The sequence below is a fragment of the Talpa europaea genome (genome assembly GCF_964194135.1).
Source record: "Talpa europaea genome assembly, chromosome: 9".
NCBI lineage: Eukaryota > Metazoa > Chordata > Mammalia > Eulipotyphla > Talpidae > Talpa > Talpa europaea.
Window position 1 is genome coordinate 37,987,476 of NC_140076.1, and position 16,821 is coordinate 38,004,296.

At 47.1% G+C, this 16,821-nt stretch overlaps 1 protein-coding gene across 1 annotated transcript in view; it reads right to left on the reverse strand.

The window, feature by feature from the left end:
* WWC1 (WW and C2 domain containing 1) overlaps nt 1-16,821 on the reverse strand; it is a gene marked incomplete at both ends in the record, with an annotated part of 152,280 nt that overhangs the window by 16,568 nt on the left and 118,891 nt on the right. Inside the window, 6 exons of the mRNA XM_084243467.1 lie at nt 188-338; nt 7,603-7,694; nt 9,711-9,863; nt 14,562-14,754; nt 15,867-15,953; nt 16,578-16,658. Of these exons, the coding sequence (XP_084099593.1) occupies nt 188-338; nt 7,603-7,694; nt 9,711-9,863; nt 14,562-14,754; nt 15,867-15,953; nt 16,578-16,658 (757 nt within the window). The remainder of the gene's footprint in view (nt 1-187; nt 339-7,602; nt 7,695-9,710; nt 9,864-14,561; nt 14,755-15,866; nt 15,954-16,577; nt 16,659-16,821) is intronic.

The following is a 16,821-nucleotide window of genomic DNA, read 5'->3' on the forward strand; positions in this document are numbered from 1 at the left end:
TGTTACTGAAATGTCACAAAGCACAAGCAGGAACACTCCCATAGAACCTTCTGCAGGCCACCCCATTCCGAGGGCCTGGCCCTATTGCAAAGTATAGGACGCAGGCCCAGAATTTTCTGACTGCTGGGCTGAAGGATTGAGGAGTATTTCCCCAGGACAGCCCCACCCTTCTTCTTGGTTCCCCTACCTTTAAGGCCTGACATTTGTCCATGTCTGGTGAAGCTTTCTCAGTGAAAATGTCCTCTCCCTCCTCCTCCTGCTCCTCCTCTCCATCCTCCTCCTCCTCCTCTCCTTCTTCTTCAGCCGCCACCTCATTCTCAGGAGTCTCCTCGTACCTCCTGCGATGACAAAGTGTTTGGTTACCCACTGGGAGGCCACTATGATCTGCACACCTGCCTTTAAAAGTTCATCCAGGGCTTCTCCGGTGGTGCAGCGGTTGAGCACAGTGCTGTGAAGCTGTCTGCAGCCTCCACAGTGCAGGTTCAATTCCCGGCCAGCCAGAGAGATTCCCACATGGCGTGACAGAACTCTCCCGTCTCGCCCGCTGCTCCCCTCAGCAGTGTATTTCGTCAGTCTGCCTGTTCTGCTCCCCGCTCTGTCTCTGGTGAATCCTCTCACCCTCCTGTGCCTCTGGCCTGTACCCCAGCTATTGTATAAATAAAAAGTAAATCTTAAAAAAAAAAATAAATGAAAGTGCATCCAGGGCAGGGCTTCCAAGTATTTTCCGATTTGAGGACACAGTTTTTTGGGGTGAATTTTTGCCGTCTGGAGAAAATTTTCATCTTTTCTCCCCCAGCCAAACTCCCCAGTTTGCAGCAAGTGTAGGGGGCCTATACAGCCTCAAGGCATCTGGATGGGAGAGAAAGTAGTGAGGTTCAAAATCTCTAACAACTGAAGGAGGTAATGACCCAGGCCCAAGTGGGGAAGACTCAGCTATGAGGAAGAAGTCCCGGAGTCCCGAGGGAGGAGGATGAGGATAATGATGGATCAATCAGGGGTTGGGGCTAAAGCTGTTCACCGGAGAGTGTGGGTAATTTCAGCCTCTCCCAGCAGCTCCAGAGGAGGGAAGGACTGGGCTGTCTCCTTGTTCTTGGGGGTTGTGTGGACTTGTCCTCACATGACATGTCCCCCTAGTCCTAGCAGAACTGTGGTACAGGCCAGAGGTGTGCTGCTGAGGGGAGCAGCGGGCGATACAGGAGAGATCTGACAGGAGAGATCTGCTGAGCCATATGGGTTAGCTCACTGGCTGGAGATCAAACTGAGGCTGCAGTAGTGATAGCGCTGAGACATCTAGGCCACCAACGAGGCCCTGTTTCCATTTCTTAACAATTAAGAATAAAGCTATGACATTCATGTAAGTCTGTGTAGATACAGGTTTTCATTTTTCTTGGATACTGTGTTTGTTGGCTAGGGCTGCCATAACAGCACCGCAAATGAGGTGGATCCAGCAACAGAAAAAATATACGACGTCCAAGATGAAAGTGTGGGAGATCTCATTTCCTCTGAGGCCTCTCGCTATGGCTTATATATGGCCTTCTCCTCACTGTGTCCTCGCATGGCCATCCTCTGTATGTGCATCCTTGGTATCTCTCTGTGTCCAAACTTGCTCATCTTTTTTGGGGGGAAGATTTAATTATTTATACAAGAACCAGGGTACAGACCAGATGTACGGGAGGGTGAGATGATTCACCAGAGACAGAGAAGGGAACAGAACAGGCAGACTGATGAAATACACTGCTGAGGGGAGCAGCGGGCATGACTGGAGAGGTCTGCCGCGCCATGTGGGCATCTCCACAACCGGCAGGGATCAAAAGGTGTTGCAGAGGCTGCGGACAGCTTCACAGCTCTGCTCTCAACCACCTGCACCACCAGGGAGGCCCAAATTTGCCTATCTTAAAAAGGATCCAATTATCCTGGAGGAGGGCCCACGCAGACTTTAATGGTCTCATGTTAATTTAATCACTTTAAAGGTCTCTCCAAATACTCCAAATATTCTGACATCCTGGGGGTGGGGTGTTAGGCTTCAACATAAGAATACGGAGTGTATATGTGAGGGACACAATTCAGACCATAACAGATAGATACATAGGAGGAGAATTGTTGGGCCACACAGTAAGTATATTGTATTCTTTTAGGAAGTGGACACATTGGCTTCTAACATGGTTATGTCATGTGGGTTGTGATAAGGATGTGATGAGAATTCTAGTTCCTCCTCTATACCTGCCACTGTCAACCTTAAATTTAGTCATTCTACTAGGTATGACTCATATCTCATTGTGGTTTTAATTTGTACTTTCCTGCTCAGAATCTTTCCATGCACTTATTGACCACATATATGTTTTCTTTTACAACGTGTCTGCTAGAATCTTTAGCTCATTTAGCCCTGAATTACTGATCACTTCATTATTGAATTTTATGAGTTCACTATGTATTCTGCAGTCAAATGCTCTACCACTGAGCTATACCCCCTCACTATGTATTCTGAACACAAACTCTTTGCATATATTTTCTCCAAGTCTGTCACTTGCCTTTTCCTTTTCTAAATGGCATCTTCCAAAGACCATGACAAGATGGTGGCAAAATGCAATTTACCAAATTTTTTCATTTACAACTTGTGCTTTTATGTCCTATCCAAGAGAACTCTGCCTACCCCAAGCTGCAAAGAATTGTCCCCAAATTTTATAGCTTTCGTTTTTATGTTTAGCTCTAGGATCCATTTCAGATTAAAGAGCTAAATTTACCTTTTTCCACATGGCTATCCCATCGTTCCAGCACCATTCGCTGATGAGACTTCACTTTGGATGAGGTTCTTTATAATTATCCTTTTCCCTTGACTCCAGGGTTGGAAGGACTAATTTTTTTTTTTGATGGTTATATTCTTTTTATTTTATAAATTAATGTATTTATATATATATAATTAAAAAAATTTTTTTACATCATTGTTCATTTTTAAACAATATATGCTCCCCCTACCGCCTCAGGTGTAGTCCCCATAGAGTTTCCTTCACCAATGCACCCATGAACCATCATCTCAGTTCCCTGTGCTCCTCCTTCCCTCCCTCCCTCTGATCCCTCTGCCTCCTCCTCCCCTGCAGGATGTCTCTGATTTATAATTGTCTGTTGTTGCTTTGTTGTGTTTTGTACTGTTATTATTTTTTTACACTGATGTCTTATTTGGTTCCCCTATATTCCTGCTATAAGTGAAACCATCCGATACTTTCCTTTTTCAGAAGGACTAATTAGGGCTGACAAATGGACACATTTGTTAATTAGTCATTTGTGTCTATTTCCATCTTTACTTCCCAAAGACATACATAACTGCCAGGCTGTTGAGCAGCACTCGACAGTGTCCCCACACTGAGTTGAAGGAATTCTGGCCAAAAGCAGAGATTCTGACATCTATTTCTCAGGCTCAGTGAGGCTCGATAAACAAAAATCTCTTTTAGGAGTTTCCCAATTGGAGAACAGCTCCCTGATGAAACCTTCCTTGCACTTAGAAGGTCTGACTGCTCTGGAGGGGTCTTTGCTCTCCCCCTTTCTGTCTACTCATAAAAGAGGCATTAAATGTGGAAATCCTCGGGGAGCACCTCCCTAAAAGCCCCACAGACGCCACATGAACCAGCACTCACTGAGGCCCTAATAAGCTCCAGGTGCCTAGCTGAGGCCTCACAACAGTACAGAAAGTGATTATTGTCTCCACTTCACAGACTCAAGAGCCAAAGATCAGAGGGTTGACAGGCCTCGTCCAGTGTCACAGGCACTAAGTGGTGGAACCAGAGCTCCCACCCAAGCTCATCCAATTCTCTGAGGCGTTCAACTGCTATGAAGTCAAGCACTCAAGCGCTCATCGTGCTTACTGTGAATCTGATCTAAGTATTTCTGGAAAGGGGGAAAAAAACTCAATTGTGAAGAGGAAAATTGTCAAAAGAGACATTTTTCACATCTAGGAGTGGCAAACATATGTATCTGGAGAGACAGACATATATTGCATATTGATTTCTCTATAGAGCAGATATGTGATAGTCATTCTGATGCTACATGTATTATACATCTGTGTATGTGTGTCTATCCATCTATATATCTGATTTAGCCCTGGGTTGCTGGTGAAGGTACAAACATAGGCATATTCCCGAGGGTAGAGTAAATAAGAGTGGCCCAAATTACACTCTGAAGGCAATTCAGCAGTACTGGCTTAAGTTTATAAAGTACATATTCTTTGAAGTACCCTAGTTGGATTATACTGAGTGTTGGAGATGGAGAAGGTTTCAGGGAACTCTTGTTGTGGCGAATGGGAGCATTGCCTGGCAGCATCTGAACTATTCTGCAACGCCTATTGCAGTGCCCCCCCTCAACCTCTACCCTGGACAAACACACACAAGTTCCCAAGCAGGCAAATATGAGGATTTTCATTCCAGCCTTGTTTGTGATTATAGTCTCCTATATTTTCTAATACTCATAGTTTTGCTTTGCTTGTGGATCTTTAAAAAGCAAAAAGCAACAATAATCCAGTCTTCTGATCATAAGCACTAAAGAAACCTAAACCAATAAAAGGTGGAGAAACAATGGTGCTCTGGACCCTGGGTGCTAGGGGAGCAGCGTAAATTAGAATAGAGGGCCAGTCTTTTGCAGACCTCCACACAGGACTCCAGCACTAAGCAGGCCTGGCGAGGCTAGTTAACATTCCAGGACCAAAAGAAGCCTTCAGCCTGGGGGAGGGGGCTGCAGATGGATTTACTCCAATACAGCAGCTCTGGGATTCCCAGCTCTTTTTGTAAGTCAGTGTCTAGGGAAGTCTGAATGGCAAGGGATGGGGGGGAGAGGGCCACAAAGGGAGAGAGAACAGAGGGTGGTTGCTAGGAGATGGCGTGAAAAGTCTCAATACAAGCTTGGAATTTGGCGGAAACCACTGATCTTGTGCCAGAGTTTGGAAGATAGGTCCTGGGCCTATTTCCGGCATCAGACCTTTTGCCTGGTCTGCATCACTGTGTGAATCACAGCCGATCAGCCCAGCAGTGTATCAGAGAGAGGGAAAGCGAAGGCAGGAGGGAAGGTGGGAGGGAGAGAGAGAGAAAAGGGAAAGAAGGATGAAGGAGAGAGGTGGAAGAAAGTTAGGAAGGAAGAAAAGAAGGGAGGAGCAGAGAGAGTTGGGCATGAGAGAGGGAAAGAGAGGGGTATTGGGCGCGAGAGAGAAGAAAGAGGGAGGAAAGCAGAGGAGACAGAGAAAAGATGGGAGAAAGAGGGTGGGGGAGAAGGAAGAGCAAGAGAAATGGAGACAATTTTAAGAGAACTCCAAAACAAATAAACACAAAACTTCAGGAAACGCGCCACTCCCTTTATCACATGGAGGAATAAATATTAAAGTGTTCAATCTGTTGGGGAGTACAGCCCCTGCCTGTTCTTGGACAGTTCAGACTATGAAGGATTTTTATCTTTTTAAATGGTTGAGGGGGAAAAGCAAATGAATGCCATATCATGACCTGATCAAATGATATAAAATTACAATTTCAGTGTCAGAACCAAATCGGGGTTGCACAGTCTACACTGCTTTGACATCTACCACAGCAGACCCGAATAGATGCAGCAGAATTCCTGGGACCCGCAACACAGCCACATTGACCATCTGGTCCTTTCCAGAAAACAATTGCTGACCCCCACCCCCTGCAGGCAAAAATACTAAGGCAAGACTCCCTCTGAGATTGTTTATACCACTTGCGGCAGTACTAGGATAAATAAGGAGAGTTACTGAGTGTTTCCTGGGGTCCAGGGTCTGTATAAGCGCTTACCATGCATCGTTTTATCAAGCCTACAAAACACCTGTGAGGTAGAGGCTGTTTTTTTAAATTTTTATTTTACAGATGAGGAGATGGAAGATTTGAGCCATGGTTCTCAGTTAGGGCTGTGTGTTAGACGTCACCCAGAGCCAGGTTCTCACAGAAGCTGGTTGGTGAGATGCTGTGTCCATACCTATTTGAATCTGGAGCACTTAAACTGGACAAGATTTCCTGCCAGAGGGCAAGGTCCGGATGGTGGTCATGTCCACGGAGGGGATCTGCCCTTTCCTTTTGTAGCTGGTACTCTGTGATGTTCCTTCTTGTCTTGCTAATAACTTCTACCATCTCTTTAAGTGTCTACTGTGAGCCTTACACTTGCTCCTCAGAAGTACCTTTTCCATCAGTCCTTTCTAATAACCTCAGGCTGTTGACATGATGTCCCCAAACTTCAGCTGAGGTGCAGACAAAGTCAGAAAGACAATATCTGCCAGCGGATGGCCATGAGGGACAGTGACTGGGAAGAAGCATGTGGTGGCTTCCCAAGTGTGGGTGCTGCTTGGCTTCCTGATTTGGGTGCTTGGTTTCTGAAAATTCGATGAGCCCTATGCTTAGGTTAACTTTATTATATGTAGGTTATAACTGCAACAAAAAGTCCACGTTACATAAAAAGAGTGAGGCTTGGATTTGAGCCCTGGTCTGCGTCACTGCTTCCTGAATGGGTGAAGAGGCCCTTCTGAGGGCAGACAAGGGACCAAAGGGCACTGAGTTGCCTTTCCCCTTCAGATCTCCTTCAGACCTTCTGGCCGCAGCAAGGAGTCTCCCTGTGGCAGTAGTATCCCTCTGGTGTGGCTGAACACTCGCTAATCTTCCTGTTTGGCAACAGGAGAGACTTCAGTGTCTAAACCTTAGCAAGTAACATACCTGCCTAGACTCTGATATGCTTGTTTCATGTTCACTACATTTAATTTTCTACAGTTACCTTTAGAGGCAGACTTGGCTCTTGGTCTATTCCATATCCATCCCCACTTTCTTCCTTGGTAAGTACCAAACTAACAGGCCTCACTTCCCAATCTCCCCAGCCATCAGGGGAGCCAAGTGGCTGAGCTTGGCCAAGCAGAATCAAGTAGAAATTGCTGGGTGAGATTTTCAAGAAGACATCTTGGTGAAAAGGCATGTAGGCACACCCTTTTGTTTTTCCTCTTTCCTAATGCCATCCGGATGGCTGGTGACTCAGCAGCCATTTTGAGCTATAAAGCGGTTTTGGGGATGGAGGTCACACAGTAAGGACTGTTAACAAAGCACAAAGAGGGGCACTTGGGGTCCCACTAATACTGTGGAGCTGACAGACAAGACTTGGCTTGCCTCCTCCCATCCTTCTTCTTTTTAAGTAACAAAAAACTTTCATCTTACTTAAATATTATTTCTGTTCTGTTTCTAGTAGTGAAACGCAATCCTTATTGGAGAAAATTCAGTTTATGGCAAATTTTACTTATTTTCCAATTATAAAATTTTTTCCGAAGTTTTTAAACCAAGATCAATGTAAGTCCATGAAGAAAACACTAATATCAGTTGTGAACTGGCATGAGTGATTCAGGGAACACAAAATGACAAACTGGAAAGGGATCTGGGTGAGGATCTGCAGTGTGAGGTTATATATTGCCTGCTGCCTGCAGAGAAGCCATAAGAAGAGAGATTCTCAGTTCTCAGGGGAAGCTTTCCTTTAGTTGCTGTAGTGTCTGGGGATCTCAGGTGAGTGGGGATCTTAGGATCCCCAGGTCTGGGGATCTCCGAGCCAGGTGAGTTTCTGAGGCCCAAGGGAGTCTTCACTTACCAGCTGTCTTCCAGGGTCTGGACACTGTTTCTTCCTTCCTGCCGCTTCTCCAGCTCCACAGCTGTCTGTTCCAACAGAGCCGACACGGCATCCTGTGGAGACAAAGCAAGATGGGGTCATCGGTGCCACAGTGGACAGCCCCACCTGGAAATACTATCCTTAGTTCTTCTCCCTACTGGGAATAACCCTTATATGCAGGGACAGAGTTTTGGAAGACAACCCCGTTTAGTAGCTGAGTGGAAGAATTCTATGTCGCTGTAAGGAGATGACTGTGTTGTCAGGGAGACCGACACCTGAACCATCAATAACAATGTGAGAAGGCCTATAAGAGAAGTAAGTATTGGATGTTTGGGAAAAAAGGAACAGGAGAGCTTGGAGAGCTGCATTCAAGGAAGGCTTCCTGGAGGAATAGAACATCTGAGCCATGTCTACTGGGAGGAAATCTGTGCAACTTCAGGAAATTAAGTTCTCTGAGATTCCATTTCCTTTAATAACTATTACAAAGGATTTTTTTTGAAGACGGATTGGGAATATATGTAAAAGACAGGCAGAAGGGTACCTGGCACATTGGCACTTGGTAAGTGACAGCTAACAGTAAAGCAAAACTGAGCTTAGTTTTTGGAGCACATGGTTCATTTACAGTTACCATTGCTAGTGTGGTCCAGAGCCTAGATAATTACTGTGACTACCTTTTGGGGAAGGAAAGAGGAAACTAAAATCAAGGGCACCTGGTCTGCCAGGCACTGTGACAGATGCCTACGCATAGCATCTTACTGAATATTTACTGCCATTCTGACTGGTAGAGATTATAATTATTAAAAAGTGGAAGTGAGGCAACCAATGTGTCTTGGCTTGAAGTTATTTTCCCAGTGAGATGCTCCAGAAAACACAGGACTCTTTTTTCGAGACTCAGGCCAATCACCCTCTCCCTTTTGGGGTGCGGGAGACCTGCTTGAGACCTAGCATAGTTGTGGACCATCAGATAATTCAATTAACATTTCTGAGTCTTGGAAAACTGCACATAATAATAAATGGGATTGTGCCTAGCACAAAAGGAAGTGCAGAAGGAGAGGAAGAAGATGATGATGAAAAAGGTGAACAAGAAGAAAATAGGTTTGTTTCTTACTCTTATCTTACCTCTGTGATCTATCCCACCCTCTTTATCGAAAGTCTGGGTTGTGACTCTCCAGAGTAACCATGTACTGATGGAAGGAAGGCACATGACAGAGAAGTACAAGCTGACACTCCCAGACACTATTTGGCTCTTTTGTGCTGTCAGGAGCTCACCAGGATCCCAGACTCTGATATTCTCCGTCTAGAGGCAACTTCACTGCTCACCTGAGCCCTGGCCTGTCTACCTGGCCAGCAGGTATGGGCTTCCCAAGTGCAGGAAACATGTTAAGGATATTTTAATCACAAAATATATTATACCAAAATGAAAATGACATTTTTTTTACCAAAAATAAACAAATGTAAGATTTTCAAAAAATTTAATAATAGAACAGGTACCATTCATCATGTGCTTACCAGTGCTCTTTATATGTAATCCTTCCAAGTTTCAGAACAACTTTCATAGACTCAGATTAGACAGGAAAAAGTGGCGTCTCAGAGAGGTGAAAAGAATGACCCCTGTCACCCAACTCAGAAAGGCCCAGGCTCTGGCTTGTCATTCCCTGACCTGCTACCTCCACGATGGAACCCAATGCACATAGTAGGCTCTTGATCAAGGCTCATTTCTAGTTTCCTATCTTCCACAGGTTGCTCTTTCCTTCTGCACTTCATTTTTTAAAAAATTGTGAACTAAAAGGTTTTCATCAGGCAAGTTGTATTGGTCACACAAAGGGATGGGCAGGGAAAGCACAAATGCAGAAGGGACCACTAGTAGGGGTCTCTCCTTCCTTGTCCTCTCCGCTTCTCCATCTCTGATGCCCCACCTCCAGCTCTAAGAGTCTTCTACCCAGGCTGGTGCTGCGTGTATGTGTGTGTGTGTGTGTGTGTGTGTGTGTGTGAGAGAGAGAGAGAGAGAGAGAGAGAGAGAGAGAGAGAGAGAAAGAGAGAGAGAGAGGTGTGGTGGTGGTGGTGGTGGGTAGGTGGGGGTGGTGGCTCACCGTGACTTCAGGCCCTGGGCTGGGGGCCATGGCTCCCAGTGGCTTGGGCTCCCTGCTCTGTTTCTTCAAGTATTTGTAGCTCAGGAGGTTGTACCAGCGAGTCGACCTTTCCCCAGACCGGGAGACCTCGGCCAGGCTGATCTGGGCACCTCCCTGTCAAGGATAAAAAGAGCATAGTATAAGCAGGGATAATGAAGTGTTCTGGGAACCTGGATCCTGGGGAAAGGTCCTAGAAGTTTCCCAGTTGTTAACCATTTCATTTCCGATAATGCACCCATTCACTAACTTATTTATTCATTCTTTGCTCATTTGCCCTGTCTTCAATGAGCACCTAGCATACGTTCTTTTTCATTTTTTCATGATGGTAAACTGCTTGCCACAATAAGTCAACACCTGTCACCTACATAGTTAGACATGCTTTTTCTTGTGATGAGAACTTTTAGGATCAACTCTCTCAGCAAATTTCAAATGTATAATATAGCACTGTTAACTATAGTCACAATGCTGTATGTGACACCACCATGACCTATTTCTCTTATAACTGGAATTTTTTTATCTTTTGACCCCCCCTTCAACCATTTCTGTCACCTACCCTGGCAACCACCAATCTGCTCTCTGATTCTTTTTTGAAAAAAATATTATATATTGAGCTACCAGTAGTTGACAACACCGTATATGATTCAGAAGTATAGGCTCACACCTCTTCAGTGTATGTTGTTTCTATGAGATCTGTTTTTTAAGTCACAAGTGATTGTTTTTCTCTGATTTATTTGTGTAGGGTGAGGAAAAAAATGTCAGGCTTTTCTGCGCTCCCACCATCAGGATAGATGATGGATCCTTGCGGTCCTGAGTGCATGCCTGATGGCGGACACCTGGACTAGGGTGTGGGCATAGATAGATGGGATTCACCTGGGCTGAGACTGGGCTTTTAAGGGCGGAGCCATGAGGACGCCAGTAGAAGCCAAAAGAGAAGCCGAGAAAGAAGCAGAGAAGCTGAGAGAAGAGAAGCAGAGAGAACGCCAGAGAGCCCAGATAAAGTGAGGATTTGCTAGGGGCTGGGAGGACTGCCAGCCTCCCGGGCCCCCAGCACCTCTGCCTGCCGTGTACCTGGTAATCTAAATAAAAAATCTGCAAAAGCCACTGAGGACTCTGACTCCTCCTTTACCTGGTCTGCTGGATCATAGAAAACCTGCTCAGTGTCCGTTCCTGTCCCTACAATTTGTTTAATTTAAAGATTTATTTATTCATTTATGCATAAAGCACTGGGGTACTGGCCAAAGGTGCACGGGGTAAAAGGATTCACAAGAGACAGAGTGGGGGAGCAGAACAGGCAGACTGCTGAGGGGAGCAGCGGGCAAGGCAGGAGAGGTCTGCTGTGCCATGTGGGATTCTTACTGGCCGGCCAGGATTGAACCCAGACTGCAGAGGCTGCGGACAGCTTCACAGTGTGGCGCTCAACCGCCTGTGCCACCAGGGAGGCCCTAAGTAAATAAATCTTTAAAAAATGCAATTTAATAGGCTCACTGAGGCTGCTATGTAGAAAAGATAAGGGAGGCAAGGATAGGGCAGGGAGAACCAGTGAGGAAGACATAATAATCCAGGTGAGAGAAGACAGTGGCTGGTGCCAAGACAGCTGTAAGAAGTGGTGGGAATCTGGGATCTTTTGCAGGTGGAGCTGCCCTAAGTGCCTAAAGGACTGGATGTGAGTACGAGAAGGCAACGGGTCAAGGATGACTGTGGTCTCTTCACCTGGGCAGTAAGAGTGGAGCTGCCATCAGCTGAGATAGTGACGATGCAGGCGCAAAGATCAGGGTGTGCTTGTAGACAAGCTTGTAGACAAGTTCATTTGCAAAAGACATGCAAAAGATTCATGAACTAGGCCATGGACATAAAATGTAGAGACGAACAGAAAGGACCAGGCTGCAGTCAATCAAGGGGAGGTGTTTGCAGCCGGGAGACAGAATGAGGTCACCAATGGAGCAAAGGCAAAAAGAAAAGGGAAGAGGGGGCCTGAGTCCTGGGGCCTTCAAGATAGAGGTCAGGGAATAGGAGGAGAAGCAGCAAGGAGACATGGAGAGGAGCTAGTGAGGTACAAAGGATGCTTAGGAGAGTGAGGTGCCCAGGAACCCAAGTCATGGCAGAGAATGCTGAGGAGACGGAGTGAGCAACTGAGCCAAATGTAGCTGACAGGCTGAGAGGGGAGAGGATGAACTGGCCACCAGGTCAGCACAGCAGATCACTGAGGACTTCAATGAACACTTTTATGGTAAAAAGACAAGAAAAAAGCCCACATGGGTTGGGTAAGAGGACAGGAACACCTCATTCATGTTTTGCTGTAAAGAAAAACAAAGAAACAATGTAGTAGCTGGAGGTAGAAGTGCCCTCCTCCTCCACCAAAAAAGCTTAGTTTTTGTATTTTTTAAAGCATGGGGGAAATAATGGCATATTGGTATACTGATAGGCCAGATCCAGCGATGGAGGGAAAACTGAAGACAAAGGAGAGTGTTGGCGTGATGTAGTTGAGAGAGGATGGCCTGTGGGGAGAGAGGCGTGGGGAAGGGCCATCATCAGAACCAGAAGATGCTGCAAAACCTACAAGAGGAGTTAGATGTGGAATGGGGCTGTGGGACCAATCTCCGGTCCCCATTCTCTCACTGAGGTGAGGCCAAGGCCAGGGCAAGAGCCTCTGAATGTTTGAGGAGAAGGAAAGACTAAGCCACCAAGAAGAGCAGCAGAGGAACTGGTCTAGGGAGCTGCTGCGGTACCATATCTGGGCAGCTTAGGGCACCTGTGACCATTTGGTGGAACTCTGCCAGGGATATTTGGGATGGTCAGCCAAATATCCCTGCAGATCCACGGTCCAGATCTGGGGAGAACAACCAGGAGAGTGCAATGGCTACACACAAAGAAGCTGGAATCTGTTCAGATCTAGGCATCCGCTTACTAGCTGAATAGCCTGGGAAGGTTATTTAGCCTCTCTGCTCCTTGATCTGACAAATGCAGGTTATTCTAACACTTCTTCTTAGGCTGCTGCTAGGATTAAATGAGATACTGCATGGAGTGTTCTCAGCCTAGTGCCAGACACACTGACACAGCCCAGGCCAGGTCCTCTTGTTTTGCCTTTGATTACATGGCTCAAAACAGCTGTGCGGGGAGGGTCAGGCATGTGGTAGCAGACATCCCTTGCTCCCCATCTCTCATTCCCTCGCCTTCGCCAGTCACCCAAACATGACAGTCTGACACTGCACATCCCCACAGGAAACGGGAAAGGAGGTTACCCATTGGTCACGGTGGAGACAAGCCACAGGGGGATGAGCGCTTTGGCTGCTACCATGGCAACCAGCAAGGACCAGACTTCAATTAGGAAGGAGGAATAAAAGGCATCCAATTAGGAGAAGAAAATAGGATTGAGTCTCTTCTGGCTCAGGAATGCCAAGGGCCGAGGTACAGCTTCATGGGAGGAGCCGGGTATGGAAAAGCATTCTGCTATGTCGTTCAGAGTCCCCCATGCTGGTCAAACCCTCACATCACTATTTCTGCTTGCAGACTCCAGGGAGCACTGTGCCAGCACAGAGAGTACACCACGGCTCAGGTGGATGGGCTCACCTGGCTGCCAATACTGCTCCTACCACTTCCAGTCAGTGTGACCTGCAAAGCTCTTTCCTTTCCAGATGCCTCAGTTTCAGCACTGGTCTAATACTACCTAGTTTATAAGACTATGTTGAGGATCAATATCAGGAGCTCAGTTCAGCGCTCACCACATAAACGGCAATGGACACTGTCACATTATTGTCAGTAATTATAACATCACCACCACAAATGACAGTGATGCTGTTCTGTATTCTGGCCTAGGAGGAAAGAGATGAGAACTGCTATCCCGTGAGACCACGTGTGTACACACACTTGGATGCTTTTCATCTATGCTACCCCAAGTGCAGTCTGGGACCAGCAGCGTCATCACTGCCTGAAGCATGTAAGAAATGCAGAGCTGCTGAATCAGGGCCTGCATTATGTGTTACAGTTTGAGAAGCATTGTTAGAGTATATCTGTAATCCTCAGCAAACCATTGGTGACATAGGCAGTGCAAGCCAGATTTTACAGATAAGGAAACACACTGGGATTTAAAGTCTTAGGGAACGCCTGGGACAGTGAGGGTTGCTAACTCAGTTGCAGGTCCAGGGATGGCGGAGAACGGTTCCCCGGTACAAGCAGATCTGGGTCAAAGTGGACAGCAGAGACCTGAGGTGTTCTCATGATACACATGTCCCCAGAGTTACTTCATCTCCTGCCAAAGCACAGAGGAGAAGGGGAGTTCTGGTCCTGGGAGGGGACCAAAGACTCCATCCAACAAGAACCTACTATGTGTCAGACACTTGATAGATACTTTACATGAATGGTTTCTCTTACTGCTTATAGCTGACTCTTCTAGTGGGCTTGAAGGAGGCATTTTCATTCACATCTTATGGATGAGGAAACTGAGGCTCAGAGAGGTTAACTAACTTCCCCTGGGTCACCAAGCTATCCAGGGAGTGATAAAGGTGGGATGTGAGCGCCTGTCTCTTTGTTCTCACTTTCCTGTGCTTCTTATCCAGGTTCTAACACCGTGTGGTAAAGCTGAGGCCTATGGCTAGCATATTCCAAGTTCTGGCAATTTAAAACATGCTGTCAAGTTGATGGTTCTCCCTCCACTCCCAGCTCCCAGTAAGTCTGAGAATGCTGTTCACAGTGGAGGAGTCCCTGCCCAAGATGAGCCTGACGGATACTGCAACCTGTGCTTTCTCCCTGAAGTGCAAGGTGAACCAATATCCACAAGGCCAGATGGCTGGACAGACAGACAGAGGCACTCCTCACCAGGCACTCCTCCAGATGGCTCCGGTCAGTGGTACAGACATCGACTCTTAAGGTCTTCTGGTGAAGGGCGGGATAGGACATGGACACCCAGAACACCTCATTGAACACAAGGGTGTCCGAGGCATGCAGGGGCCGGGTGCGGAACAGGCAGGTGGTGCTTTCGGAGCAGGGAAGGACAGCCACACGGATGTTCCTAGAGGGAGACACAAATGCAAGGAGCCCGGGTCAGCCTGTGGTGGGGCAGATGTGTTGTGCCAACCAGCTGTGCACATCCCCAAGCCAACAACAGAGAGGACAGCTGGTACTTTGTTAGGACATCATGTAGGTATTTGCAAGGGACACAGAAAGATCCCCTAAGGGTAACACATTGCTCTTCCTTCTCCTGAATCCTCCAGATCCTTAGAACTTCAAAGCATGTGGAGCCTGAGGCCAAAAGTATGCAAACTGATGTGCCCAGAAGGACCAGCAAAGCTGCTTGCTAATGCTGAGAACTCCTCCTACAATTGCTGGCAGGGAGGCAAAACACTACAATCCCAGCAGAGGGGAGTGTGACAGTCATGTTCACAGACATGTTCACCCTTTTATCCAGGAAACTGACTTCAGGCACTCTCCCACAGAGCCCCCTACTCCCTGCACAGCACCAAGGAGCTATGGGACAGTTCATCCTGGTGCTGTTTGTCAGAACAAAGGCTGCCATCAAGGGTCCTATCCTGTCTCCCTTCTGTTCTGCCTGCTATCCTGCCTGTCTTCTTCCTTCCCACAACATCGCATCCCCAGAATGCTGGCTGGGTACAGACCACAGAAGTAGAAGCTCCTGTGACTGCCCTCAAGGCCTAAGGTTTAGTTAAAGAAGACGCGGAGGAAGATGACTGCAATAGCACAAAGATCTGGTCTGCACTGGAAAAAGCCAACGGGCAGCTGGCTCAGGTCCTTGCTGTATTAGCAACTGCAAGGGCACCCCCATTACACCCTCCCAATGGAAGTGCAGGGACAGGCATGGGCTCTTAGGAAGGGAAGATCTGACTATTTCTGTGTGGACAACGTGAGCTTAGAGTTTAGATAAAGGGGACTGACCTCATATTCAACAGCAGGGATTTGCTTGCCCCCCCACCCCACGTTTTGTGCTGGCACATGCTATGCATTCAGGATGGCCTCTATAGTTAGCATGCTTGCATTGTGCTGTAGACACATCCACAGCACTGATGTTGTGCATCACAGTCACATGCATCAAAATACCCTCAGGGCACCCAAGGCAGGGTGGAATGCCCACAGAGGGCGAGAGGGAAAAACACGCTACATACTCACACTTTCTGGTCTTGTTGCAGCAACAGAGCAGAGAGGTTACTGAGCTGGATGATTAAGATTGCAAATTGCTTATTCTTCTCATCATACCTGAAATAAAGGGGGGTAGGGAAGGCCTAGTTTTAACACCTTTCTCTCCTTCTTCCTAATCCCAGATGTGGTTGTGGGCTGCTCTGGGGACTGTGCTGAGCTGGAGAGCACAGGTCCTGTGCTTTGCTGCTGCTATGCAGAGAACTAGGAGCTTGCAGGCTAAATTTTCAGAGAAGCCAGGCAAGTGCATGAAATTTCCTGATATTTCACATGTTGGCAATTCATTCCTATTTAAATAATATGGAGGCCATTGGCATGAACAGAAAACAGCTAGAGCAAAAGGTGGGCAGAAGCCCCAGGTGTCAACCTCGGTTTAGATGGTGGAAACCTGGGTGAGACAATAAGACAAAGCCCATAGTAATGATGAGTAAACGGAGGTTCCTGTCCCCAGGCCTGGCTCTTCCACAGATTAGCTCAATGAGTGGAAGCATTAGAAGGTCTTCAAAGTCTCATTTTCTCTTTTGTAAAATGGGCAGCTGGAGGTAGTCCAAGTTGATTCCCACTTAGTTAGGGGTCACAATGGTCAACAGGTCCTGCCTTCCTGCTTGGGGAGCTGTGATGGTAAGTGCAGGTGGGACACCTCAGAAATGGACCTCCAAGGCCCCCCTCACCCCCATCACTCACTTCAGGGCAATCTGAACCCGAGTAGCACCCACTGTTTCTGAGTCATCGCTGTCAAAAGCAGCAGGTTCGGAAGCACCCAGTCTGAAAGGCAAGAGGAAAGGGAAAGACATCAGGCTTCCTCACAACCATCTGGGGTCAAAGTCAGGTTTAAGAAGCAGGGTTCTCTCTGAGAGGGTGTGGTTGCATCCTCAGGCGGGCACTGGATCTGCTAGACCTCCCCTTGGACGCTACCCTCCCATAAATG